At 39.1% G+C, this 26,098-nt stretch overlaps 1 protein-coding gene and 1 long non-coding RNA gene across 6 annotated transcripts in view; one reads left to right on the top strand and one right to left on the bottom strand.

Annotated features, from left to right (window-relative positions):
• The window catches only part of BCAT1 (branched chain amino acid transaminase 1), a 111,981-nt gene that overhangs the window by 73,831 nt on the left and 12,052 nt on the right, over positions 1–26,098 (top strand). For all 5 annotated transcript variants that reach the window (XM_032287312.1, XM_032287327.1, XM_032287302.1 and 2 more), the window contains 5 exons: positions 4,593–4,756; positions 11,878–12,020; positions 17,117–17,202; positions 20,821–20,961; positions 24,155–24,229. In XM_032287312.1, coding sequence (XP_032143203.1) covers positions 4,593–4,756; positions 11,878–12,020; positions 17,117–17,202; positions 20,821–20,961; positions 24,155–24,229 — 609 coding nt within the window. The remainder of the gene's footprint in view (positions 1–4,592; positions 4,757–11,877; positions 12,021–17,116; positions 17,203–20,820; positions 20,962–24,154; positions 24,230–26,098) is intronic.
• Positions 25,199–26,098, bottom strand: part of LOC116557736 — a 4,781-nt gene continuing 3,881 nt past the window's right edge. Inside the window, exon 3 of the long non-coding RNA XR_004271666.1 lies at positions 25,199–25,354. This is a non-coding gene — a long non-coding RNA (uncharacterized LOC116557736). The remainder of the gene's footprint in view (positions 25,355–26,098) is intronic.

Consider the following 26,098-nt stretch of genomic DNA (forward strand, 5'->3'; position numbering starts at 1 on the left):
GCAGGAGAATTGCCTGAACCCAGGCAATTCTCCTGCCTCAGCCTCCTGAGTAGCTGGGATTACAGGCACGCGCCACCATGCCCAGCTAATTTTTTGTAGTTTTAGTAGAGACAGGGGTTCACCATGTTGACCAGGATGGTCTCGATCTCTTGACCTCGTGATCCGCCCGCCTCGGCCTCCCAAAGTGCTGGGATTACAGGCGTGAGCCACCGTGCCCGGCCTCATGTTTTTTTTTAAAGCCCTTTTCAATTCCATATGTATTTGAATATTCCAGAAAGCTAGTAGAGTAAAAAGTCAGAGTGCTAAAGTGTTCATAAGGAAATATGACTTATTGAAACTGACTTACACAATTCATCAGCTATTGTCATCCATATGTTCTCATTATTTATGTGGCTTTCGCTTTATTCAATCAGATGCCTGACCTTATCATTGTGGAATTTTGCTTATAGTTGTTTAATATTATATAATAAAATACTCTTTCATGTGAAACAAGTAAATTAATTGACTTTCTATTCTTTTAAATTTTTAAAAAATTTATGTTAGATTCAGGAGTTACATGTGCAAGTTTGTTACATGGGTGTATGTTGTGATATGGAGGTTTTAGCTTCTAAGGATCTCATTGCCCAGGCAGTGAACATAGTACACTATAGGTAGTTTTTCTAAACTGGAATCCCCAGGGTTTCTTGTTCCCATCTTTGTGTCCATATGTATCCAATGTTTAGGTCCATTTATAAGTGAGGACATGTGATATTTGGTTTTCTGCTTCTGTGTTAATTCATTTAGGATAATAGACTCCAGCTGCATCTGTATTGCTACAAATGACATGAGTTCATTCTTTTTTATGGCTGCATAGTATTCCATGGTGTATATGTATCACATTTTCTTTATTCATTCCACCATTGATGGGCACCTGGGTTGATTCCATGTCTTTGCTATTGTGGACAGGGATGTGATAAACATATAAGTGCAGATATCTTTTTTGTACAACAATTCATAATAAAATACTCTTAACAACAGCACAGAATTTAAATTGCTTTTCAGACTAGAAGGGATAATTATGAATAGAGACAAATAATGACTCCTAAGCATAGTAACAGACCCAATCACAAAGCTCTCTTCCTCTCCTTCTGCCTAGAGTTACATCTTATTCATTCTGTCTTAAAGCACTGTGATCATTTTCAGTGAAATCACAGAGTTCTTTTCATGAAAAGACGATGAATTGGTGTAAGTAATCATTTAAGGATGAAGGTGACTAGGCTGTGATCAATACCAGTTCTTGGTATGTAAATCATGAATTGACCTTGGTTAAATTCCACAAAATAAAGCGTTAATACACATAGACACATTTTCTCTCAGCATTGAAAAATTCTAGTCTATAATTTACCTGCTTGCTAAGAATAAAAAAATTACTTAGAGGTTTATCAAGACCTTTTTCTAGACACACGAATTTAACGTACAGAATTATTCCATTTTCTATCTGTGCTCTGTATACTACCACCTAGTGGAATGAAATTCAAGTTTACCTGTCACAATCAGGAGAAGGAAATGAACCAGGTGAAATTTATTTCAGGAAAAAATTTTCATACAATTCTTTTATTATAATGTAGTTTACATAAAATACATGAGTTCAGAGTGAAAAAAGTCCCAGGCATTCTTGTGCTATTAAAATGCTATTAGCTTGTCCACAAATAAGCTAATCGATTCAGAAACTTAGAAGTCAGGCAAATTATTGACACTATGCCAGCATATTATATCTCTAAATTATGTTGAGAAGCTTCTCTTAATTCCTTATCACTAGGGCGGATTAGTCCATTTTCACACTGCTATAAAGAACTACCTGACACTAGGTAATTTATGAAGAAAAGAGATTTAATTGACTCACAGTTCTGCAGGCTTAACAGGAAACATGACAGGGAGGCCTCAGGAAACATGTTCGTGGTAGAAGGTGAAGGGGAAGCAAGGACCTTCACACGGCGGGCGAGGGGCGCAGGGGGACAGGGGAGAGCGAAGGCGCGAGAAGGCGCGAGAGGGCGCGAGAGGGCGCGAGAGGGCGCGAGAGGGCGCGAGAGGGCGCGAGAGGGCGCGAGAGGGCGCGGTCGCCCGCAAAGGGGAAGTGCGGCACACGTTTAGACTATCAGATCTCGTGAGAACTCACTCACAATCAGAGAACAACAAGGAGGAAATCTACCTCCATGATCCTATCACCGCACAATGGCCCCTCCTCCAATTTGACGTGAGACTTGGGCAGGAACACAAATCCAAACCATATCATAGGATTCATTAAAAAATCAAACATATTCTGCGTCAAGGCCCCCATGAAATGAATACCATTTCTAATTGACAGGTTAAATAAAGATGCAGAGGTAAGATGGTTAAGTTTTATCATAGCTGGGAAGAAATGCAGGTGTGTATATTGGGTTTAGGTTTTTCCTTCTAAACAATGAAACCAAAAAAGGCAAGTGAAGCTTTGAGTCTCTTTATCTTTTATTGGTAGGGTGGTCTTCCTTTAATCTTCAGCCTTTATTAAACAACAAACACAAGCCAACAATCAAAATCTGTTGTAGCTTGCAGACGAATTTCTCTAACCTAGACTCCCATCATCCATCATCGCTTTGTTCTGTGGCCACCCAGGCCCTTTGGTCATCATGTTCGGGTGGAATACTAATGAAATTAGTTTTCTGTTTCCGGAGGTGGCATACCTTTCAGTTGGCATTGGTTTGCACTTGCACAAACATATTTTTTTATGCTCATGAATATTTTACCTGCCTGATTTTGGTGATCCGAGTGTTCAGTAGTGGGTGAGGGACTGTGGGGCAATGGGTGGTAAAAGGAAGTTTAATTTAATTGAAGTTCAGATAAAAATATCCCAAAGTTCACTTTCAGCCAGTTTCAAGAAACATTACAAAGCCACAAAATCAGCTGAAATTGAGTCTCTTCTATTCTAAAGATTCTCTTTTCTTTCCCTAACAGATCCCCATTCCTATCCAGGTAGACCGGGCTCTAGTGAAGATCGGACACAAGTGGTTTATATCCCAAAACTCTTAACCTAATAGTCCTACCTTGTTTTTTTTACTTCATGTGTTCTTGAATTGCTGAGGATAGCCCAGTGATCGTTTCTACCTTTATAATATGTAGCCTTCAAAACGCTGGGTCTCTCAGTTTTCTTGCTTAATAAACAGTGAATCCTAATTACGTGTAACTGCTCTAGTGCTGGAGGAATTGGCATGATTTTGCATCATGGGCTTCTGACTTTTCAGTGTTTGTGGGAAAGATGGCCTTCTGTCTTTGTTATTTACAAGGCATCCATTCCCTGATATTTTGATGATATTGTTAAAAGGAAAACTTCAGCCGAATTAAATTTAAAAGGGTTTAATTGAGGAAAGAACCATTCGCAACTCAGGCAGCCTTCCCAGCCAGAGTAGGCTCTGAGACTTCAGCACAGCCTGGTGGTAGAAGAGGATTTATAGACAGAGAAATGAAAGTGACATACAGAAAACAGAAATGAGGTAGAGAAACAGCTGGACTGGTTATAGCTCAGCATTTGCCTTATCTGAACACAGTTTGAATAGTTTGGCCACATTTGATTGGCCAAAACTCAGTGATTGGCACAAGATTAGGTTACAGTCTGTTTATATGTCCATTTAGGTTATAGTTCTTGATGTACGGAGAAACGTTTAGGCCAAGCTTAAAATATGTAATGAGGCAGCTGTAGGCTAAAGTTGATTTAACAGTACTTATCCCTGTATTGAAGCTATACTCTTGCTACCTGCTACTTGAGGTGGGCAGGTGTGCTAATGGCACATTCCCCTGCATCTACCACCTGCTGAAGACCCTGCCATGTCCTGAAGCAGTCACTTAGGCTTTGAAACAGAAAGATGAGTTAGAAAAGTAAATATTACATTTTACCCCCCAAAGACTAAAACCATGTCTGGGTTCTCCCCTTTCTCAATTCCCAATCAATGCACCCTTGAAAGGTGTGATACAGATAGCTATTAGAAATATGTCTCTCCTCCAAAATCCTACTAACATACAAAAATGGACATATCTAGCTTTTCTGCTAAAATCGTAACTCAGGAAGCAAAGCAAAATGAAATGTATGTACTCCATTCTCAGGATTTCCTTCTTAAAAAGCATTAGGCAGCTGGGCGCGGTGGCTCATGCCTGTAATTCCAGCACTTTGAGAGGCCGAGGTGGGCAAATCACAAGGTCAGGAGTTCAAGACCAGCCTGGCCAACATGGTGAAATCCCATCTCTACTAAAAATACAAAAATTAGCTGGGCATAGTGGCATGTGCCTGTAATCCCAGCTACTTGGGTGGCTGAGGCAGGAGAATTGTTTGAACCCGGGAGGCAGAGGTTGCAGTCAGCCGAGATCGTGCCACTGCACTCCCACCTGGGCTACAGAGCAAGACTCCATCTGGGAAAAAAAAAAAAAAAAAGCATTAAGCTTTGTGTAACTCAACTTTAGAAGTATGACAATAGTTCCTGTCATTCGATGGCTTCTTCTGGGAGACAGACATAAATCTATTTTAGACTTTAAGACTGGTGTCTGCATTGTAAGTTACAGTTGTGTATACTTCTGCTTTGTTGCAGCCTTCTCTTGGAGTCAAGAAACCTACTAAAGCCCTGCTCTTTGTTATCTTGAGCCCAGTGGGACCTTATTTTTCAAGTGGAACCTTTAATCCAGTGTCCCTGTGGGCCAATCCCAAGTATGTAAGAGCCTGGGAAGGTGGAACTGGGGACTGCAAGATGGGAGGGTAAGTAAATCTGTGTCTCTGTCTAAAGGAAAGATCCCTTCATGACCATTTAGTTATTGCCACTTCATTTCACTATGAACACATACAATAATTTTCAAACATTAATACTCATTGTGTTTCACAGCTAATTTTCAGTGTTTTAAATGTGCTAGTTTAAAGGATAGCCCTTGGCCCTTCATAAGAGGGAAACATTGGATCTGATACTTAGGCAAGAACTAAAGAAAGAAACTAAAACAACGATCACATCAGTCCTTTAAATGAACTGCCCCTGGGCGCTGGTCTCTGGCTGCAGGTTGCCTGCCGGCATTAAAGAGCATCTGGCCCTGGGACCCAGGCTCTCAGTTGGCTCCAGGGAGTGCTGTCTGGGGAAGGTGCCCGCTTCACTGAAGTGCTGTCTTCATTGCCACAGATTGTGGCCACACCTGCTGCCAACTGGCTGAGGAACAGCCGTGCTTTGGCTCTGTCAGGCCAGTCTCATAGGCCATATGTAGCTGGCAGGTAATAAAAGAGCATTTGAAAAGTGTTGGACGATTTGGGGATGGACTTGGCTGTGAGTTGGGAATGCCCCTATGGGTGAACGAAAATAGCTGGATTAAGCAGCATGGACTCTTGCTTTGCATATATCAAGTGGTGTTGTTTCCGTACTCAGGGCAGCAGCTGTTCTAGGAGGTGACTCTGTGGCAGTCTTGTGGGCCCTAGCAGGACATGTAGGTTCAGGAGGAGGGGGAGAGTCACATGACGTGTGCTGGGGTATTAGAGGCAATGACCACTGGCTTTGACCCTTCTATAGTCTTGCTGTATTTCCTTTTTCTTTTCTCTCAAATAAAAAATGGGTAGTTATAAAAGTCATCCCCACTGGCAAATTCAGCAACTACATTCCCTCAATGGGTAGAGAAATCCAAATGGAGTGCATTAGAACTAGGAAGTCTATCCTTTTTCTGGCTTAGAGCATGCCTTCCTGTGTCCTAGGCTAGCTAGGTTAAAAACTCCTTTTGTTGACTCTTGATTTCTTTTTTTACGGGTTCAGACTTTGCAGAGCATATGCATACGTGCCACTGCATACCATGTATATACTACTTCGTTAAAACTTCTCTTAGGGTCCACATTAGAGTAAATAAACAATCTTGAGAAGTAATAAGGAAAAAGTTTCCCTTTTTAAAATATTGCTTTCTAGCTCCCCCTGCCTGTCAAGGAAAAAGATAACATGGGGGCACAGAAATTGCAAAGGTAATCTTTATTAACCGGTATTTGGGCAGGTTGTAATTTATTTTGTAAATGATGATTTAATGCACTATCATAGAATACATGATCACTGCAGGCAAGTTAAAAATTAATGCTTTCAGTACATCACATAATGAACCCTAATGTAAACTATGGATTTGTGGTCCACACTAGTGCAAGATGATAATAATGAGAGAAACTGAGAAGGAAGTCAGGAAGGGTATAATAGGGAAATTCTGTTCCTTTTTGCTCAGTTTCTCCATGAATTTAAAAGTGCTCTAAAAAATAAAATCTATTCTAAAAACATTTTGATTGATTAGGCTCAGGTGGACTACGATAAATGGAAATTGACTTGAAATCTTTTAGGAAAGAAAGAGACCAGAGAAGAAAGTATTGAAACTCATAGATTAAAAATGGCGAGAAGAAAGGTGGTAATCAAAAGGATGGGCATTTAACCTATATGCCTATCACTTGCAAAAAGTTCTAGGGCTGTCTCATCCTTTGCTTCTGACCTGGAGAAGTACAAGGGGAACAAAAGATTCTGCATTTAGTATTATCCTGTTGAGTTGGCAAAGACATTTGGAGTCAACTTTAGTTTTGTGTATTTTTACATCTATAAACCTAATTAAGTCAACAATTACCCTTGAGCATTTTTTATGACCCCCCCCCGTAGTTAATTGGTATTATTAAATACCTATTGAGTCCCATAAGCTCAAGAACGTTCTGCTTCTATGTAAGTGCATCTGAGGAAAAGAGAGAAGCATTTTTTAAAAAATTCTGAGATTATGCCACTATTTTGAAGGTTTGGAGGTAGCATTATCCTTCTATTTCTAAATATACACCAGTGAGGAAAGTAATACAGTTGCATACAGCTAAAGGAGAGTCCCAGAGTAATGGGTCTCACCTTGGTTACAAATTGAGATCACCTGGGAGTGTTACCAAATACTGATGCCTGGTTCCTTCCTCCAGAGATTCTGGTTTATTTGGTCTGGGGCAGAGACTGTGCATCAGGATTCTTTAGCACGGAGCCAAACTTGAGAAGCACTGAGCTAGAGAAAGGTCTTGCACTGTAGAAACATCTTTAGTCCCAGGTGACTCCTTAGTTAATTTGGAATGAATAAGACTTTCCCTCTCTCTCTCTCTCTCTCTCTCTCTTGCACATGCGCGCGCATGTGCGCGCGCGCGCACACACACACACACACACACACACACACACACACACTACCTCTCTCTCTTAGTATTTTCTTTTTTCTTTGCATTCTGATTCTGCATTTAAGAATACAAGCTTTGAAATCAGAAAGACCTGGCTTAAAAACCTAACTGTCATAATGGTGTGTAAATGTCATTATAGCTTTGTCCAAACCCACAGAAGGTACACCAGGAATGAACACTGATGAAAACTCTGGACTTCAGGTGATAATGGTGTGTCAGTGTGGTTCCTCAATTGCAACAAATGTAGCACTCTTGTGAGGCATTGATAATGGTGGAGACTATTCCTTTGAATGGGGAGAAGGGGTTATGGGAAATCTTTGTACTTTCTTCGCAGTTTTGCTGGGAACCTAAAACTGCTCTGAAAAAACCTGAAGTCTTTAAAAACAAACCAACCGAATTGCCTTGGGCATGTTACTTAACTGCTCTATTTATCAGTTTCCTCATTTATAAAATTGAGGCAATAATACTCCACACAGATTGAGATAATAGAAAGTGCCTAGGACAGTACTTGACATATAGAAAGCTCTCAGCAAATGCAGTATGATGTGGTTAAAAGTTTGGTTTTAAGAGTCAGGTATCTGGGAGTTATACACTTAACTTCTGTGAGATCTTCTACAACTGAATCTTCTCTTTCTCCAAGTCTTCAAAAGAACAATAAAGTTTAGGGTTGCTTTTAGATGACTCAATGAAATAATGTGGTTAAGTACTTAGTACGCTGTCTGGCAGGTATGGGTTGCATAGCTCTTATCTGAAATGCTTGGGACCAGATGTGTTTTGGATTTTGAATTTTGGAATATTTCTCTTTAAGCTTCCCTAATCTGAAAATTCAAAATCCACATTGAGCATCACGTTGGCCCTCAAAAATTTCAGATTTTGGAGCATTTCAAAGTTTTGAATTAGGGATCCTCAACCTGTAGTAGCCTCTAACTGTCGCTGATACTGTGAGGCTTTCTCACTTCCTCATTTCATCTCCTGGACTCTCTTTATGTTAGAAGCAATCAGTTAAATTTTAGGTAATAGAATTTACTCTTTTGGAGGGATGTTTTTAATATATCGATTCTCCCAGATATCTATTCTATTTAAAACTATATTGAAATGTTTCTATGTCAACAGCTTTTTCACTTTTTCATTTTTCTGTTTCCTCCAAGAACATGTTTCTCTTATGAATATTGGCAGCACTTGGGCGGGAACCCAACTATATTACCATGGTATCAGTTATCCTGTGGACATTAATAATATAGCTTATACCTGTGAGAGAACTTTGAGACAATTTTGGGGGGGAATAAAGACCATCTATAGAATATAATAATACATCAATCAGTCAACTAAACACAACAAACTCTTTCCTTTTCAGTGCATTGAAATAGTCACTGTCTTTAATTCTCTTTCCCTGCCCAGTGCTTTATGAAGCTGAGGAGACATGGTTTTAATTCAGCTACACTTTCAAAAGTGTGTATGCATTTGTATTTAGAAGCTTCTTTGGAAGGCTAAGTATTCATCCTGTAAGAATTCTCCATGTGTTTTTTAATACAGCCTAAAGGGCATTTTGTATATGAAAAATGATTTATTTTCAGGTATGGTAAAACTTCACAGTTGTGTCTATGAATTAGAAAAATTTCAAGTTAAATAGTTTTTTTTTTTTTTTTTTTTTTTTTTAGTAGTTATATTTTAGAGATGCAGTCTCGCTGTGTTGCCCAGGCTGGTCTGGAACTTCTGGCCTCAAGTGATCCTCCTGCCTCGGTCTCCCGTCACTGGGATTACAGGCATGAGCCATCACACCCCACCAAAATGGTTATTTTCTAAAAACTTAATTTCATTAGGATATAACAGTCTCATGTAACTCAATTTTTTTTTGTTTTTTATTGTTATTATTTATTTTTTCTAAACAACCCAAAGCAGATATTTTTATTTGCCAGATGAATTAAATGAGGCAAAAAAAAGGACTAACTTGCTTAAGTTCACATGTACCAAATAGTAGAAGTGCAAGAGCTGTACCCAGGACTGTTAACCCCAAGCCCATGGTCTTTCTACTGGATGTCCCCTGCAATCTGGTTTATACTCATTATTAAAAAGCATTTATAATTTAACTCAGTTATCATCTATTTACTATCAATTATGAATAAAGATTATTTGACATCTTGTGGTCATTAAACAATAGTTTCCTATTTGTATACCAGACTTGTTTCATTTCCACATTGACCAAGAATTTACATTTTGTCATCTGTATTTAGAAATGTATGTTTTAAGGGCCTTTTAATGATGTTTTTTGGGCAGGGCGGTTACAGGGGATGGAGTCTTGTTCTGTCTCCCAGACTAGAGTGCAGTGGCACGACCCCAGCTCACTGCAACCTCTGCCTCCCTGGTTCAAGTGGTTCTCCTGCCTCAGCCTCCCAAGTAGCTGGGGTTACAGGCATGCTCCACCATGCCTGGCTAATTTTTTATATTTTTGGTAGAGATGGGGTTTCACCATGTTGGCCAGGCTGGTCTTGAACTCCTGACCTCAAATGATCCTCCCACCTTGGCCTCCCAAAGTGCTGGGATTATAGCATTGTGCCCGACCATTTCAATGGCTCTTAACATTACCTTGGTACACATCAACCTCATCATGCCCCATCTGCAATCACCATAGTATGTTATCTATTTTCCACAGCTTACTGGAGTATTTCATCTATTACTAAATGTTCTTTCAGTTGCAAGTCAGAAAACCGACTCAAAATGATCTTAAGCAGACAGGGATCGATCGGCTTATGAAACTAGGATGCTAGCAGTGGACTTGCTAGGGGCTCAAGCAATTATTTCCAAGTTTCTTGTGTCCTTTGCACATCCCCTTTTTTCTTCCTTTCTTCCTCTATCTCTGGCTCCATGTTGGCCTAGGGCTCTCCCACTTCAGATACTTTCATCTATGAAGTGTGGTGATCATGGACACAGCAGATGCCCGGTTTATATCATTCGAAGTAAACAACCCAAGAAGGGAGAAAATGCCTGTATTTCAAGGTATATACATTAAAATGAATAAATGCACCCAGAGAAGAAATCACATGACTATCTTAGGTTATATGCCCACCCTTTAATTCAGCTGTGGCAGGGCAAGATGCTATATTGTCATCAGCTGTGGTAGGGCAAGATGCTGTATTGTCAATCTAAGCAGAATGACCTAGCTCCATGTAAAAACCCTGTTTTTATAGGAGTATGGAAGATAGTGGGAAGGGAGGCTGTACAGATGAAAACAGTAGATATACACTAACATGTGGCTCTATGTTTAAATTTTTTTTTTTTTTTTTTTTTTTGAGACAGAGTCTCAATCTGTCAACCAGGCTGGAGTGCAGTGCCACAATCTCGGCTCACTGTAACTTTTACCTCCCAGGTTCAAATGATTCTCCAGCCTCATTCTCCCTAGTAGCTGGGATTATAGACACCTGCCACGACGCCCAGCTAATCCTTGTATTTTCGATAGAGACAGGATTTTACCATGTTGGTGGGGCTGGTCTCGAACACCTGACTTCAAGTGATCCACCCACTTCGGGCTCCCAAAGTGCTGGGATTACAGACATGAGCCACCGCTCCTGGCCTCCTGCTCCACTTTTATATAGACAACAGTACAAATTGTAATCTTACCCAGACGTAAAGGAGATAGTCCAAGAGACCTAAATAGGCATTTTGTGGCAGATTACGTTAATGTAATGTAATGTAATGTAATGTAATGCAATGTAGGAGTTTTGCATTACTACATTTATAGTCGTTTTCGTTGTTTTTCATTGTTTGTTTCTGTGTATTTCTGGGGATTTCACAGTATGACAGGAGGTCTAGGGTTTATTCCCAACCCTTGACTATCTTATGGCAGTACTTCTCAGACTTAGTGGGTTACATGGCCAGGGGTGTAGGGAGGCAAGTAGCCGTGACATTTATTTGAGGACTCTCATGTTTTGTCTAAAATATTCATCTGCATTTTATAATGTACTCCATAATTTTCCCATGTAAGTTTAAATAAAAGATGATACATTAAATGTATTATAGAACTAAGTCATCATTCTAGGGGAATATGCTATGTTCCTTTCATTTTAAATAATCTGGGATGAATGGTGCAGGCTGAGAAAACAAGCTTTGAAATACGTTTTGGTTAGCATTGAGACTTTGAACATTTGTCCTATCTTTTGGGGGAATTTAGACATCGGGCATTATATGTTCCTTGGATACATTAAAAGGTCTTAAATAAGAGTATGCATACTTGATGTTCTTCTACTGAAACTTGACAGAAGTTGCTTCTCTAAACCTTGGTTTCTCATCTAAATAATGGAATTAATGATAGTGTCTACCTCATAGTATTGGCGTGACATTTAAAAGAAATAATTTATGTAAAATTGCTTGGTGTATGGAAGCATGCTCAGTAACTTTTAACTGTTCTCGTTAAGTTGGCTATTTACCTGTGTTCTTCTATCATTACATTTCAAGTTAAGATTTCAAGGTTCCACCTTGTTTTCTCTCCGATGAATGCAGCTAAATCGCTTAGATTCTCTAATGGGATTTTCTTTAATGTTATGCAGTTGACTAGAGAGTGTAATATATATTGAGAACATAATACCTTCACTACCTCCACATGTGAATTAAGGACTTGAGGCTATCAGAGTGTAGAAGATGAGGGAATGGGGATGAAGTATGTTTATAATCTGTCTGTTTTCTCTTTCTTAAAGGAATTACGGCTCCTCTCTTTTTGCCCAGTGTGAAGCAGTGGAAAATGGGTGTCAGCAGGTCCTGTGGCTCTATGGAGAGGACAATCAGATCACTGAAGTGGGAACTATGAATCTTTTTCTTTACTGGATAAATGAAGATGGAGGTAATCCACTCAGATTTCACCCTGTACACTTCTCAGTCATTTTCAACAGGACCAGAAAGACAAGAGCTAGAAACTTAGTACAAGGGAGTAAATAGCACAGTTTCAAAGACTAAGAAGGAACTACAGTGCTTTTGCTGCCCAAGTAGACATGACTTTCCTTTTTTTTTTTTTTTTTTGAGATGCAGTCGCCCAGGCTGGAGTGCAATGACACCACCTCGACTCACTGCAACCTCTGCCTCCCGGGTTTCTCCTGCCTCAGCCTCCTGAGTAGCTGGGATTACAGGCTCCCACCACCACACCCAGCTAATTTTTTTTTTTTTTTTTTTGTAGAGACAGGGTTTCACCATATTGCCCAAGCTGGTCTTGAACTCCTGACCTCAGATGATCCACCTGCCTTGGCCTCCCAAAGTGCTGGGGTTACAGGTGTGGTCCACTGCACCCGGCTGAGTTTTGATTTAAAGACACTCTACAGGTTTTTTTTCTTTTTTTCATTTTTTGATTTTTGGCTCTAGATGTACTGATTATTGAGATATTGAGATGTCACATTAAGGGATTTAAGTTACCATGATTGGAAGATTTGCTTCCTTATCCCTTCTGCAGTTCCCCTATGATTTTCCTGTCTGAACACGTTGCATTGGGAGATAGGTTTCAGATCAGGTCAATGGTCATTCACCATATGCTGTGTATAAGATGCTATGGTAATAAATGCAGTGTACTGATTCTACTGGAAGGATTTTTTGTACTCTCTGGCTGTAATTCTTTTAACAATTGTTGCCCTTTCCACATATTTTGAAAATGTATCACAATATCTCCAAATTTACTCTAGAACTCAATTTGATTAAAGAACACCATTTTAAAAGACAAATCAATGTATCTTGGAATTGTATCTAGATTCTGTTTCATTGAAGACAATTTTGTCTATCCACTATAGAAATCTATATTTCTCTATTATCTTTTATATTCTGACTAATCATTACTTTTCTTTGCTGTTCTTTTTACTAGTTGGCAGAGACTATAGGGGTTCAGTGAAGTGTTGGCAATGTGTATGATATTGAATTAAATGACCAATGGTGGGGGAAAAACAGATAGGCATTTATTTCTGTTAGAATTTTGATAATCATACCAAACTTGGAAACATATTTTTAGACTTGTTTACATTCTTAGGTTGTTCATTTCACAGTAGTAATTATAGAGACTAGATATATAAATGATGTTTCCAAATACTTATGAAGCCTCAGTATTAGTTTCAATTAAAATTTTTTAAATGCAATTTATATTTGAAAGTAGCTACAGTAGCCTCTCTTGCTCTAATATTATCTGGCTACAAAAAGAGGAAAATAGTAATTTAGATGTGGCTGAATTCAGAGCTAGGTACTAATTTTAATATTAGTTGCAGAGACTAACAAGATGAGTCTTATATTGCAGTCAGAGGTAGAGTAAACAGAAGGTGTGGTGAGTACATTTTGTCCTGGGCTTGGCCATTGGTAATCCTTGGCATATGAAAAACCAGATACGGATCATTCTCATTCTTCCATTCCTGCTGTTTATACTTGGCAGTATTTGAAAATAAAATTTATATTAGAATATTTATAATTTATAAATTTGAGTTACTATGTGTGACCTATAACAAAAGCTATGCTTGGAAGATTGTAGCCAGTGAGTGTTGACCTCTGCACTTAGAAGATAATAGGCCAATTAAACTCGTCTTCCTAACTGCCCACTCTTACTCTGACTCCAAACTCCACCAAAAAACCCACACAATTTGAAACAAAAACAGTTACATCATTCAGAGGTGGTACCATCATTATTTTTATGGATGGGAGATGTCAGAATTTAAGTACAGTCTGAATCAGAGATACATGATTTAACCAGAAACCATCCTGGTGGAAAATTGTCCTTTATCCAAACAACAATCATGAAACATTTCCACTGTGGCTTTTAAAGGTCAGAATAGAAATAAGTGAATTTGTCTTCTGCCTCTTGCAAAATATGCAAGACCTTAAGAGTGTTACTATTCAGATTATGGTTTCCTGAGATAACTTTAGTTTTAACATGCTCCTTCACTTTGGGAATGTTCATCTAACAGAACAAATAATATTCAGAATAAGGAGAAAGAAAGGAAATAGAATAAATATTTGAAGTAAATAGAATGCTAGGAAAAAGCTTTGGGCTAAAAAAAGACATTGAAGCAATTCTGTAGTAGTTTTGGTTTTGGCTTTAGGAAAATACAATGAACAATGAATAAATCAGCAGAATATTGATTTTCACAAACTTTACTGACGGGAGGCATAAGCAGAGTTCTTTTGGTAATAGCCTGCCGTCTTTTCCTGAGTGCCCACACACACTGCTTCTGTTGGTTGAGATGGCTGGTGCAGGAAGGTGGACGGGGTGGTGGATAGTGTGTGTTCAAAGCACAGTGCTGTGCACAGTCACTATGTGTGGCACTCAGCTTGTAACTCAAGGGAGTTTTGATTTCAGTAACAGCACCCATGGTGATAAGATCACACACTATCACTCTGTTGATGAGTATTTTAACCCATACACTTGCTATTCACTGTTTGAACAAAGCATTGTATCACATCCTGGACCCTGGAGATACCCTGAAAAATAAGACCCGGTCCTTGTGGTTGAGTTCACAGTCACTTTGGGATAACAACCACGGCAGTGAGTATCGGCTTTGCTCAGGCCACATCTTGAGTCTTCTCAGACACGTCAGGTGTTTATACTGACTCGACTTGGAGCATTCTTCCTCAGATGTCTACACCGCTTGCTCTTTTATATACTCCATATCCTTGCTTACAAATCCCGTTATCCGTCTGGCTTTCCTTGAGCCCTTAATCAAAATCGTGAACTCCCTTTCCTATTACTCTCCAGCACTCTCCATTGCTTTTCCTTCCTTTTTTTTCTCCCTCCATAATCTAGCGTACTGTCAACACAATAAATGTTTACCTGTGCCTATTAGAAAGTAAGCAGGGAGTTATGTCAGTTTTGTTCACTGCACTATTCATAGAGCTTAAAACAGTAAACAGCACTCAATATCTATTTGTAGAATAAATGGCTAATTGTGCTGATGGTATTTAGGGCACTTACGCAGACCTATGTTCCTGGTTTCCATTAGTGTTTGACTTTGGGAAGTCACAGATGAATCCTGCTGTTATTGCTTCTAAATTCCCCATCTCCTAAAAATGATTTCTTTGTCAAAAACAAGCCACATTTGTAGGTTGTGCTTTCCTCATGTTGGGCAATCTGGAATGAGTTCTGGCTCTTGTAAGTATGTTTGTGGTTGCAGAGGAAAATGAATATTTCTCACCCAAATGTTGTCATGTCATCATCTCTGTCTGGCAACCAGAGAAGCAGATGTTCTGTTCCTTGACCTCAGGCTAGTGGTTACAGATATGGGTGTTAAATATATTTCACAAAACAGCACTTGCACATGCGGGGCTGCTGTTTTCATTTAACTTGATGTCGTCTCAGAGCTCAGCAAGCTTTAGGAAAGGTCCGGTTTGGGGGCACTGGAAGTGTGTGTGTGTGCGCACACAAATAGATCCATACATTTATGTGTCTAGTTAGCTAGCTATTGCAAAACACATGTTTATTTTGAGATCATCAACACTTCTAAACACGACAAAGAGTAGCCCTAAGAACATTGCCAAGAACAAATTTTCTCCTTTCCAGAAAGCAATTTTCAGCAGATGATTTTCAGAAACAAAATTCAAAAAAGCCCTACTGCTATATCTTAGCAAAGATAACTTATTCATTTATTTTTTATTCAAAAGCATTTATTATGTACACTCTGGGCCAGGCACAATGCCCAGTTCTGGGGATAGAAGGATGAAGATAGAGTTTGGTATTTCAGATAGAGCTTGGTTGTTGGGCATGTCAGATGTAACCCCAGTGGAGCAGGTGAGCCTAGAGCCCCTGTATTGAAAAAAAAGGGTGGTGGCTTCAGTGTCAAGACTCACTAGATTCAGACTCCCGGGTGTCAGAGGTGGGGAGGAGAGGGAGATGCTGAGTGCCACAGGGTACTGTAAGGAGAGTTGTGCAGCTGATAGACCACATATGATGCCTGTGGACGGTTGTCCCACTAGACCTCACAGTAGTTAGGGATATCTGCAGTCATCTCACAGTAGACCAGTAGCTCAGCCTTGGAGTTTTGTTTTTGAATGTCTTCTTTTTTAGCCATATGCATGCTTGAGCTCACTCTGAGCTCATTATATTTGAATCTCGGAGGGGGAAGGCAGCATCTCTATATACTTGATGCTGATGCTCCACCAGGTTTGAAAACCACTGAAGGCAGACTCTCAGGCTGGGCGCAGTGGCTCATGCCTGTAATCCCAGCACTTTGGGAGGCGGAGGTGGGTGGATCATCTGAGGTCAGGGTTTGAAAACAGCCTGGCCAACATAGTGAAACCCTGTCTCTACTAAAAATACAAAAATTAGCTGGTGGTGGTGCGTGCCTGTCATCCCAGTTACTTGGGAGTCTGAGGCAGGAGAATTGCTTGAACCTGGGAGGCAGAGGTTGCCGTGAGCTGAGATCATGCCACTGTGCTCCAGCCTGGCAACAAGAGTGAAACTCTATCTCAAAAAAAAAAAAAATTAAATACACTCTCAAAGGGGAGCATGGAAGCGGTGACCAGCCTGAGTAGGCATGTACACTTCTTGGCAATAGCCTCCTCCATAGCATTTTTAGAAGGTTTGGTAATAACCAGTTTTTTTTGAATAAGATCCTATCTACATTATTCTGATTACTAACTGCCTTTCATCTGCTAAGATAAAATTTCACTTCAGATTGTTCCTCTTAAGACCATGCAATAACTCTTACTGTTTGTTGGTGGAAAACTGTCTCATTATTTTACTGGTTAAGGGTAAACTGAAGATTATTAGATAAGTAGCTTTCTTTCTTTCTTTTTTTTTAAATAAGAGTCTACCTGAAAATGTGATCTGGGAGATTTGGGAAATTTGACCATGCAGAACAGTAACATTTTCTTTATGTTTATTACTAGCAAAATTATGATGGTTTTAAAAAAATATCTGTTGATAATAAAGCATGCCTAATATAGTGAAAGTTTGAAAATATCCCAATTTCTGATTGACAGAAGAAGAACTGGCAACTCCTCCGCTAGATGGCATCATTCTTCCAGGAGTGACAAGGCAGTGCATTCTGGACCTGGCACATCAGTGGGTGGGTGCCTTTGATATGAACAACTTTTATAAGCCTGAAACAAAAAACAATTAAAATAAACCCAGCCTAGTGTTGAAATAATATCCTGTGGTTCCAACCAATGTTATCTAATCTTTCAATTGTAATGCGAATGAAAAGTGTTCTTCTAGAAGGGCTTTCTTGGCAAGACTATTTAAATAAGTATTGTTGATAGGGAGGGCAGAGAGAAACCAGTTTAGCAAGATGTGGTAGTGGAGAAGTATTCCAGTACAGGTCTCAATCTACCAGGTATCCCCTACCAACTTTTATCTGGTTCATACTTGGTGTGCCTCCATCCAGCCAGTCCTTCACTTCTCAAGTTTGTGTTGCTTCCAAATGGCAATGATACTGATTCCTTTTCTTTATTTATACGAGTGTAACCGTGCTTGTCAGAGAAATGAAATAATTTCACTGACATATAAATGTTTACTAACATTACATTATTGGTTTGGCTGCCGCCTTTTTCTCTCTGTCCTACCCCCATCCCTCCAAAATTCATATACATGACTATTTTAAAATCAGAACATGCAAGCAAATGTAAGGTTGTTTTCAGTAGACTTTCAAATTGTGTGACCCAGGCAAGCATATGAAACTACTTGGTGGAGTGGGTACAGTGCTTCACACCTGTAATTCCAGCAGTTTGGGAGGCCAAGGCAGGAGGATCACTTGAGCCCAGGAATTCGAGACCAGCCTGGGCAACATAATGAGACCCTGATTCTAAAAAAGAAATAAAAAAAATTAGCTGGACATGGTGGTGCATGCCTGTAGTCCCAGCTACTTTGGGGTGGGGGGCTGAGGTGGGAGGATAGCATAAGATCAGAAGATCATGGTCGCAGTAAGCTATGATCACACCACTGCACTGCAGCCTGAATGACAGGGTGAGACCATATCTCTAAAAATAAATTAATTAAATTAAAAAACAATTTGGTTTTAGAAATGACATAATGTATTCAAGACAAATTATTGAATGAATTGGGTGTCTGGTAAAGGTTCTTGGTTGGAACTATTGACTCAAGTGTTAGAATGGTCTCCAAAGAACACAAAAAGGCTTTGAGTTTACTGTGGTCAAAGAGTACTAGTACTAAGAGGACAAATGTTTAGAAACATACGCGTTATCTAGGAGCGTACTAGCATGGTTTCTCTGGAAAAGACTTTGAAAATAGACGAAATGTGCTATAAATAATTCTATAAAACCCTGAAGTAGACAAGACCCAACTGCTACATGCTGGCTGACACATTGGGCATGACATTTACAAACTGTTGGTATAATTTCAAACAGCTTGCCCTGTCCTAAATATGTTTGCAATTGGAAAGATATTTTCGAAGCTCAGTAATTTTTGTTTTATTAAAGAAAAATATCAACCAAGTACAGAAGGTTTGATGACAAGTTGCAAGTGGAAATACTTTCCCACACTAATGATTTGCTAGCATGAAAAATAGGTTATTATGGAGGAAATTTTTTCTTGACTTCATAGCTGTAATTTGTTTTAAAAGCTATTTTAAAACATGAGACATGAAATGCCAAGAGGCATGCGGGGGGTCACCACTACTTGCCAGAAAGAGGGAAATTGTCCAAAGATAAGTAAGAGTGAGCAGAGTAAAAACAATTCCGCTTATTTACAGAAGAGTTTTCTTTTCTTTTTCAGGACACAGAACTCAGCTTGTTTTCAATTAAGTTGGCTGATTTTCTGCAGTTTATTTACCTTTGAACAACATAATTGCAATTGCAGACTGAGGGAAATTGAAACTTTCAAAGAGCCATATCTCTATTGCAGACATATTTTCCTGCCCTTCCAAATCTACTTACAGCATGATGTGTTCTTCTTTTAAATATTCAAATATTTTGAATATTTTCGAAATACTTTGAAAATTGCCAAGATATTTGATTTCCATTTTTATCTCTTGTGGGTTTATAGATTTTAGAAAATACTCTTATCTTACTTTTAAAACCCATCTTTTTTTGTTGCCCTTTATTCAAATAATGTGTTGACAAACTTTGAACTTGAACCACTGAGATAAAAGAATGAGAATTAAACAGATTAAAGAATGACTATTAAACAGATAGCTTAAAAGGATCAGGATTTTTTCCTCCATTTCCTATTTTTGAGCAAAGAATACATTCAAACACTTTGGCAGAAGTCAATGAGGTTATACCAGTAATAACATGATGAAAATCAACTGAATGTGATCCTGAAACAGAGGGAAGAGAATTGTCACTGTAAAGTCAACTGTCAGTAATATTAGGAAAAAGACTACATACAATACAATTGCTCAAATAAAGTCCAAATGTACATTCAATGTTTAAAAATAGTGAGTATTTCAGATATTTGAACTCAGTCTGTTCTTTATTCCGTAAAAGACATAGGTAAGCCATGCACGGTTACTCACAACTGTAATCTCAGCACTTTGCGATGCTGAGGTGGGAGGATTCCATGAGCCCAAACTGAGCAACACAGGGAGACCCCCACCTCTACCAAATAAAATATAAAAAATAAAACCTAGTTGGGCATGGTGGCACACACCTGTGGTCCCAGCTGCTCTTGAGGCTGAGACAGGAGGATCCCTTGGACCTGGGAGGTCGAGGCTTCAGTGAGCCAAGATTATGCCACTGCATTCCAGCCTGGGTGACAGGGCAAGACCCTCTCTCAAAAAAAGAAAAAGGAAAAAAAAAAAAAAAAAAGACAAAGGTAGAAAGAGTGCCAAATTTGGAGCCAATCAGATCAGACCTGGGTTCAAATTGAGTTTCTGTCATTTATTTCCTTTGTGGCTTTGGAGATGCCCCTCAACCTTCTTGAACCTTAGTTTCCTCATCTGTAAAATGGGGATGATAGTACTTACCCTTAGAATTACAGAACTTGGCATAATAACAGGTACTTGATAAATGGTAGCTATAATTATTAATATTATATAATACATTGTTCTCCTTTATGGTAAAGTAGGGTTTAAGACACTGTGTTTTAGGGTTTTGTTTTTTTGGAGTTCAGTGGCATAATCTCGGTTCACTACAAACTCTGCCTCCTAGGTTCAAGCGATTCTTCTGCCTCAGCCTCCGGAGTGTCTGGGATTACAGGCATCTGCCACCACGCCTGGCTAATTTTTGTATTTTTAGTAGAAATGGGATTTCACCACGTTGGCCACGCTGGTCTCAGACTCCTGACCTCAAGTAATCCACCTGCCCCAGCCTCCCAAAACACTGGGATTACAGGCATGAGCTACCATGCCCAGCCTAAGACACTGTTAACATGGAGCACGCATCAAGCAACACTTGAGATGTATCAGTTTTGTGAGACTTTATACAAGCTAACAAATAAGAAGGCAAAAGAGCAGGCGTATGTTAAAGTATACCGTGTGTCTTAGGGTGACAGTCTTCTATTTTATATTATGATAATCTCATATATAAATCTGTGACCTTGAAGTAGGTTACTTAACACCTCAATGTGTTCACCAATAAGATAGTGTGCCCCTTCCAGCTTTCCCTTGAAGGATGATTATGACCTTGTCTAAGTGCAATCAGAATGTTAAGCAGAACAATAAGTATGGCAATTGTTTGGCATGCCTTTTCCTTTAAAATATGCTTGTTATTTTTTATATTCCATGCAGGGTGAATTTAAGGTGGCAGAGAGATATCTTACCATGGATGACTTGACAACTGCCCTGGAGGCGAACAGAGTGAGGGAGATGTTTGGCTCTGGTACAGCCTGTGTTGTTTGCCCAGTTTCTGACATACTGTACAAAGGCGAGGTACGACAAGTATTTCCTCCCTACCTATCATTTCCAATTACATTAATTTAAGCATGTGGATAAAATTGTATTTGGACTCAGAACTAAGATGCAAAAGTTTTATCATTCTTGTTTTTCTTTTTTTCTTTCTTTTTATTATTAGTATAATTATACTTTGAATTCTGTTATACATGTGCAGAATGTGCAGGTTTGTTACACAGGTATACATGTGCCATGGTGGTTTGCTATATTCATCACCCCGTCATCTACATTAGGTATTTCTCCTAATGCTATCCTTCCCCTATCCCTCTCCTAGTCCCCCAGCCCCCTACAGCCCAGCAGGCCCCAGTGTGTGATGTTCCCCTTCCTGTGTCCATGTGTTCTCATTGTTGAGTAACCACTTATGAGTGAGAACATGTGGTGCTTGGTTTTCTGTTCTTGTGTCAGTTTACTGAGAATGGTGGTTTCCAGCTAGAGATGGGGTCTTGCTATATTGCCCAGAATGGAGTGCAGTGGCTATTCACAGGTGTGATCATAGCTCACTGCAGCCTCAAACTCCTGGGGTCAAGCAATCCTTGTGCTTCAGCCTCCAGAGATGCTGGGACTATAGGAGTGCACCATTGCACCCTGCTAGATATTTTTTTTTTTAACTTGGCATTAAAAAAAATAACTGGGACAGTGTATCCAGATGAAACTGAATTAGCATATTTCTACTATGTTTCCAGTGATTTCATAGTAGAAGTGAGTTTTGTCCTTGGACAGGTGTAAGATCTGTCTTACCTAAATGTAGGGATTGGAACTATGCTGCTAGCCTTCTATTCTTCTCTCTTCCTTCCTACCAGCACACTAAGGAAGGCTCTATAGGTAGTTACATTTCAGTTTCTGGTTACCAAAAGTACTTCCAAACTATTGGATTAGGAATGGCAAATAATTATGGAAAATGCATTTGAATGGTCAATTCCTTGATTTATTACTATTAATGTTGTTATCATTAATAATGAATAGACCACTGTACAAGAATTATTCATTGGCAAACCTGGTGTATTTACTAAAATCTTACAAAAGGAATTCAAGGATTTGGTAGGAAGAAATGTTTTCCTCCTAGTAAATTAGTCTGATTTGATATGTGTCATACTTTTGTTTTCTTGTCAATTGTTGTGCATTCCTCTTTATAACAAAGCTCCAATACTTACGGTTAACATTGGCATCTAACTTCATAACTTAAAGGCATGCAAGCATTACCTTTATAATGTGAACTGGCTTAGTTACTCATGTTACAGTGGATCCTTGAACAACACAAGGGTTGGGGTGTCAACCCTCATGCAGTTGAAAAACCCGCATATTAATTTTTTTTTTTTTTTTTTAGACAGGGTCTTTGTCACCCATGCTGGAGTACAGGGGCACAATCTTAGCTCACTGCAATCTCCGCCTCCCAAGCTCAAGCAATGCCCCCACCTCAGCCTCCCAAGTAGCTGGTGTGCACCACCATGCCCAGCTAATTTTAGTACTCTTTGTAGAGACAGGGTTTCAAGATGTTGAGTTCCAGTGGTCCACCTGCCTTGGCCTCCCAAAGTGCTGGGATTACAGGCATGAGCCACCACACCTGGCCGACATATAACTTTTGACTCTCCAAAAACTTAACTACTGTTGACCAGAAGCCTTGTCAATAACAAAAACAGTTGATTGGCACATATTTTGTATGTTGTATATGTTATATATGTATTCTTACAAAAAAGTAAGTTAAAAAAATTGTAGGGAAGAAAAAATATATTTATTCATTAAGAGGAAGTGGATTATCATAAAGGTCTTCATCGTCTTTGTCCATCTTATTGGGTCGGCTGAGGAGGAGGAGAAGGGATTGGTCTTGCTGTTTTAGGAATGGTAGAGGCAGAAGAAAGTCCATGTCTAAGTGAACTTGTGTAGCTCAAATCCATGTTGTTCAAATGTCAACTGTAAATGCAAATTCTACTGGTTTTCAAATTTTACTTTATAGTTATTTTCCCTCAGCTAATCGGAGTTTTCCTCAACTCCTCTGACTTTAATGGTGGCTGCTTCATTTGTTGAAGAACTTGCTTTTAAGGGATTGCTCTTGACATAATTCCATCTACAGATTGACAGTTTCATGGGAGAAGAATTATTCTGTTTTATATTAGCACTTACATTGTTAATAATGCTACTGTTTACTGTCTTACTATGGTAGCATTGAGGTAATGTGATCAATCCATTAATGAAGGTGTCATTAGGCTGTTGTTTTTTTTTTCTTTTCTTAATTTATTATTTATTATTATTTTTAAGATGGGGTTTCACCGTATTGGTCAGGCTGGTCTCGAGCTCCTGACCTCATCTCAGCCTCCCAAAGCGCTGGGATTACAGGAGTGAGCCACCGCGCCTGGCTCCAGGCCAGTTTTTTTTTAAGTTTAATTATTATTTCACTTCTAGAAATAAGAAATTTATAAAGTTTAGCATAATTTTAATGGTCCTGGCTTAGGGAGCATTTACAGCCAACAATATATCTAATTATCCTATTGTACTAAAGGGAAAAGTGTTTGAGAGCACAGACTATCTCCGAAAATCAAACTATCAAAACCTGCAAGCCAGCAAGGCATGAGTAGACATGACTCAGGTACAAATTAGAAGCATGAAATCTCTTTCAGCCATGCATTTAATCATACTGTCCAGTATCATGGAGGTAGTGGCCCCTAGAAGTTTAGCTTGGGCCAGAGGTAGGTATGGAAGCCACTTTTATGAACGCGTAGACTTGCTTTAATTTATGCTCCCAGAATGACTTGCATTAAATTGTGGCAAAATATCTTTGAGTTCGCATTCCTGCCAAAGGGTTAACATGTAGAAGACAGTCATGCATCCTTACAGATTCTCAGAATCTTGGAAGAGGTAGGGTTCTTTAAGTGTAGCTGCTATTTTCAGTACCTGTAGCTTCCCCTTGGTTCTTCAAATGATCCTGAAGATTGGTATACAAACCGTTTATGCCCTAAAATTAATTGGTAGGCAATGTACAACCTATCATTGGCTAGTTTTTATTCAAATTTAGAATACAAAGGTCTTTGGCATAAGGAGCTAGCATGCAGACAGTAGGTTTTAGTGCTATTCCTTAACTTCAGTGGAATTGCCTTAGCACAGCAGAATCACTGAGTGTCTTATCAATCACCATATACATGAATACCCTCAAATTATCTTGTTTCCCTTTATTTTGTAGACAATACACATTCCAACTATGGAGAACGGTCCTAAGCTGGCAAGCCGTATCTTGAGCAAATTAACTGATATCCAGGTAAAGGTTTTCTTTTCTATTCTTTTCTTTCACCTTATTTCTGTCAGAGCTTACAACTAAATTGTGTTTCAATGAAAAAGAGTAAATATTATAAGTTGAGATCAATAAGTTAAATTTAAGGAAGATATTCCCAACATTGTGTGTGGGCATGAGCAAAACAGAAATGGGAAAGAGGATCTATGTTTTTAAAAAAGAAAGAAAATATTGTTCAGGACTACATTACTTAACATTAAAAAATATATGTAAATTTTGATAACATCTAAAAATCTCATTAAGAAATATAACATACTTCTGTTTAAAAAAAAAAGGAAGATAAAACTTGAAAGTATAAGAAACTATAGGAAGAAAATTACAGTACATGATTCCAACACTGAGATATAATCACTCTTAATTTTTGATGTCTTTTTTTTTTTTTTTTTTTGAGATGGTGTTTCACTCTTGTTGCCCAGGCTGGAGTGCAATGGCACGATCTTGGCTCACTGCAACCTCTATCTCTCGGGTTCAAGCAATTCTCCTGCCTCAGCCTCACTAGTATCTGGGATTATAGGCATGGGCCACCACAGCCCGCTAATTTTTGTATTTTTAGTAGAGACATGGTTTCACCATGTTGGCCAGGCTGGTCTCGAACTCCTGACCTCAGGTGATCCACCCACCTCAGCCTCCCAAAGTGCTGGTATTACAGGCACGAGCCACCACACCCAGCCAATTTTTGATGTCTTAAACTTCATTATTTTGTAAGCATTTTATTTATTTATTTATTTATGAGACAGTGTCTTACTCTGTCACCCATGCTGGTGTGCAGTGGTGTGATCTCAGCTCACTGCAATCTCTGACTCCCGGGCTCAAGCAGTTCTCCTGCCTCATCCTCCTGAGTAACTGGGATTACAGGCCTCTTGCCACCATTCCAGGCTAATTTTTGTATTTTTAATAGATATGGGGTTTTGCCATATTGGCCAGGCTGGTCTCGAACTCCTGACCTCAGTGGTGATCCACCCATCTTGGCTTCCCAAAGTGCTGGGATTACAGCTGTGAGCCACCATGCCCAGCCAGTATACTTTTAGACAATGGCATGAGCCATTGTCTCTGGCCAGCAAAGGTTTCTTATGTAAGACTGAAAAACACAGGCTATCAAAGCAAAAATAGGCAGTTGGGATTATGTCAAGCTGAAAAGCTGCACAGCAAAGGAAACAATCAACGAAGGGAATAGACTACCCAGAGAATGGGTGAAAATATTTGCAAACTATCTGACAAGGGAATAATAACCAGAATCTATAAGGAACTCAAACAACTGTACAGGAAAACTTGAATAATATGGTTTTAAAATGGGCATGAGACCTGAATAGACAATTCAGTAGGAAAAAAATCTGATTAAAAATGGGTAAAATAGCTGAATGGACATTTCTCCAAAGAAGACATACAAATGGCCAGCAGGTACATGAAAAAATGCTAACATCACCAATCATAAGAGAAATGCAAAGCAAAATCGCAATGTAAAATCCACCCGCCCTAGTTAAAATGCCTTGTATTTAACAAACAAGCAATAACAAATGCTGGGAAGATGTGGAGAAAAGAACCATCATATATTGTTGGTTGACATATAAATAGTACAGCCACTAATGGAGAACAGTGTGGAGGTTACTCAAAAAACTAAAAGTAGAACTAGCACTTCAGTGTGATCCAGCAATTCCACCACTGGTTATATATCCAAAAGCAAAAAAAATCAATATATCAAAGAACATCTGCACTCCCATGTTTATTGCAATAGTATCACAATAGCCAAGATAGGGAATTAACAGATGAATGGATAAAGTGAATGTGGCATACACACACACACACACACACACACACACACACACACACACACACACA

This window comes from Sapajus apella, unplaced genomic scaffold, assembly GCF_009761245.1.
Source record: "Sapajus apella isolate SASKATOON/1434 unplaced genomic scaffold, GSC_monkey_1.0 scaffold2, whole genome shotgun sequence".
Lineage (NCBI taxonomy): Eukaryota > Metazoa > Chordata > Mammalia > Primates > Cebidae > Sapajus > Sapajus apella.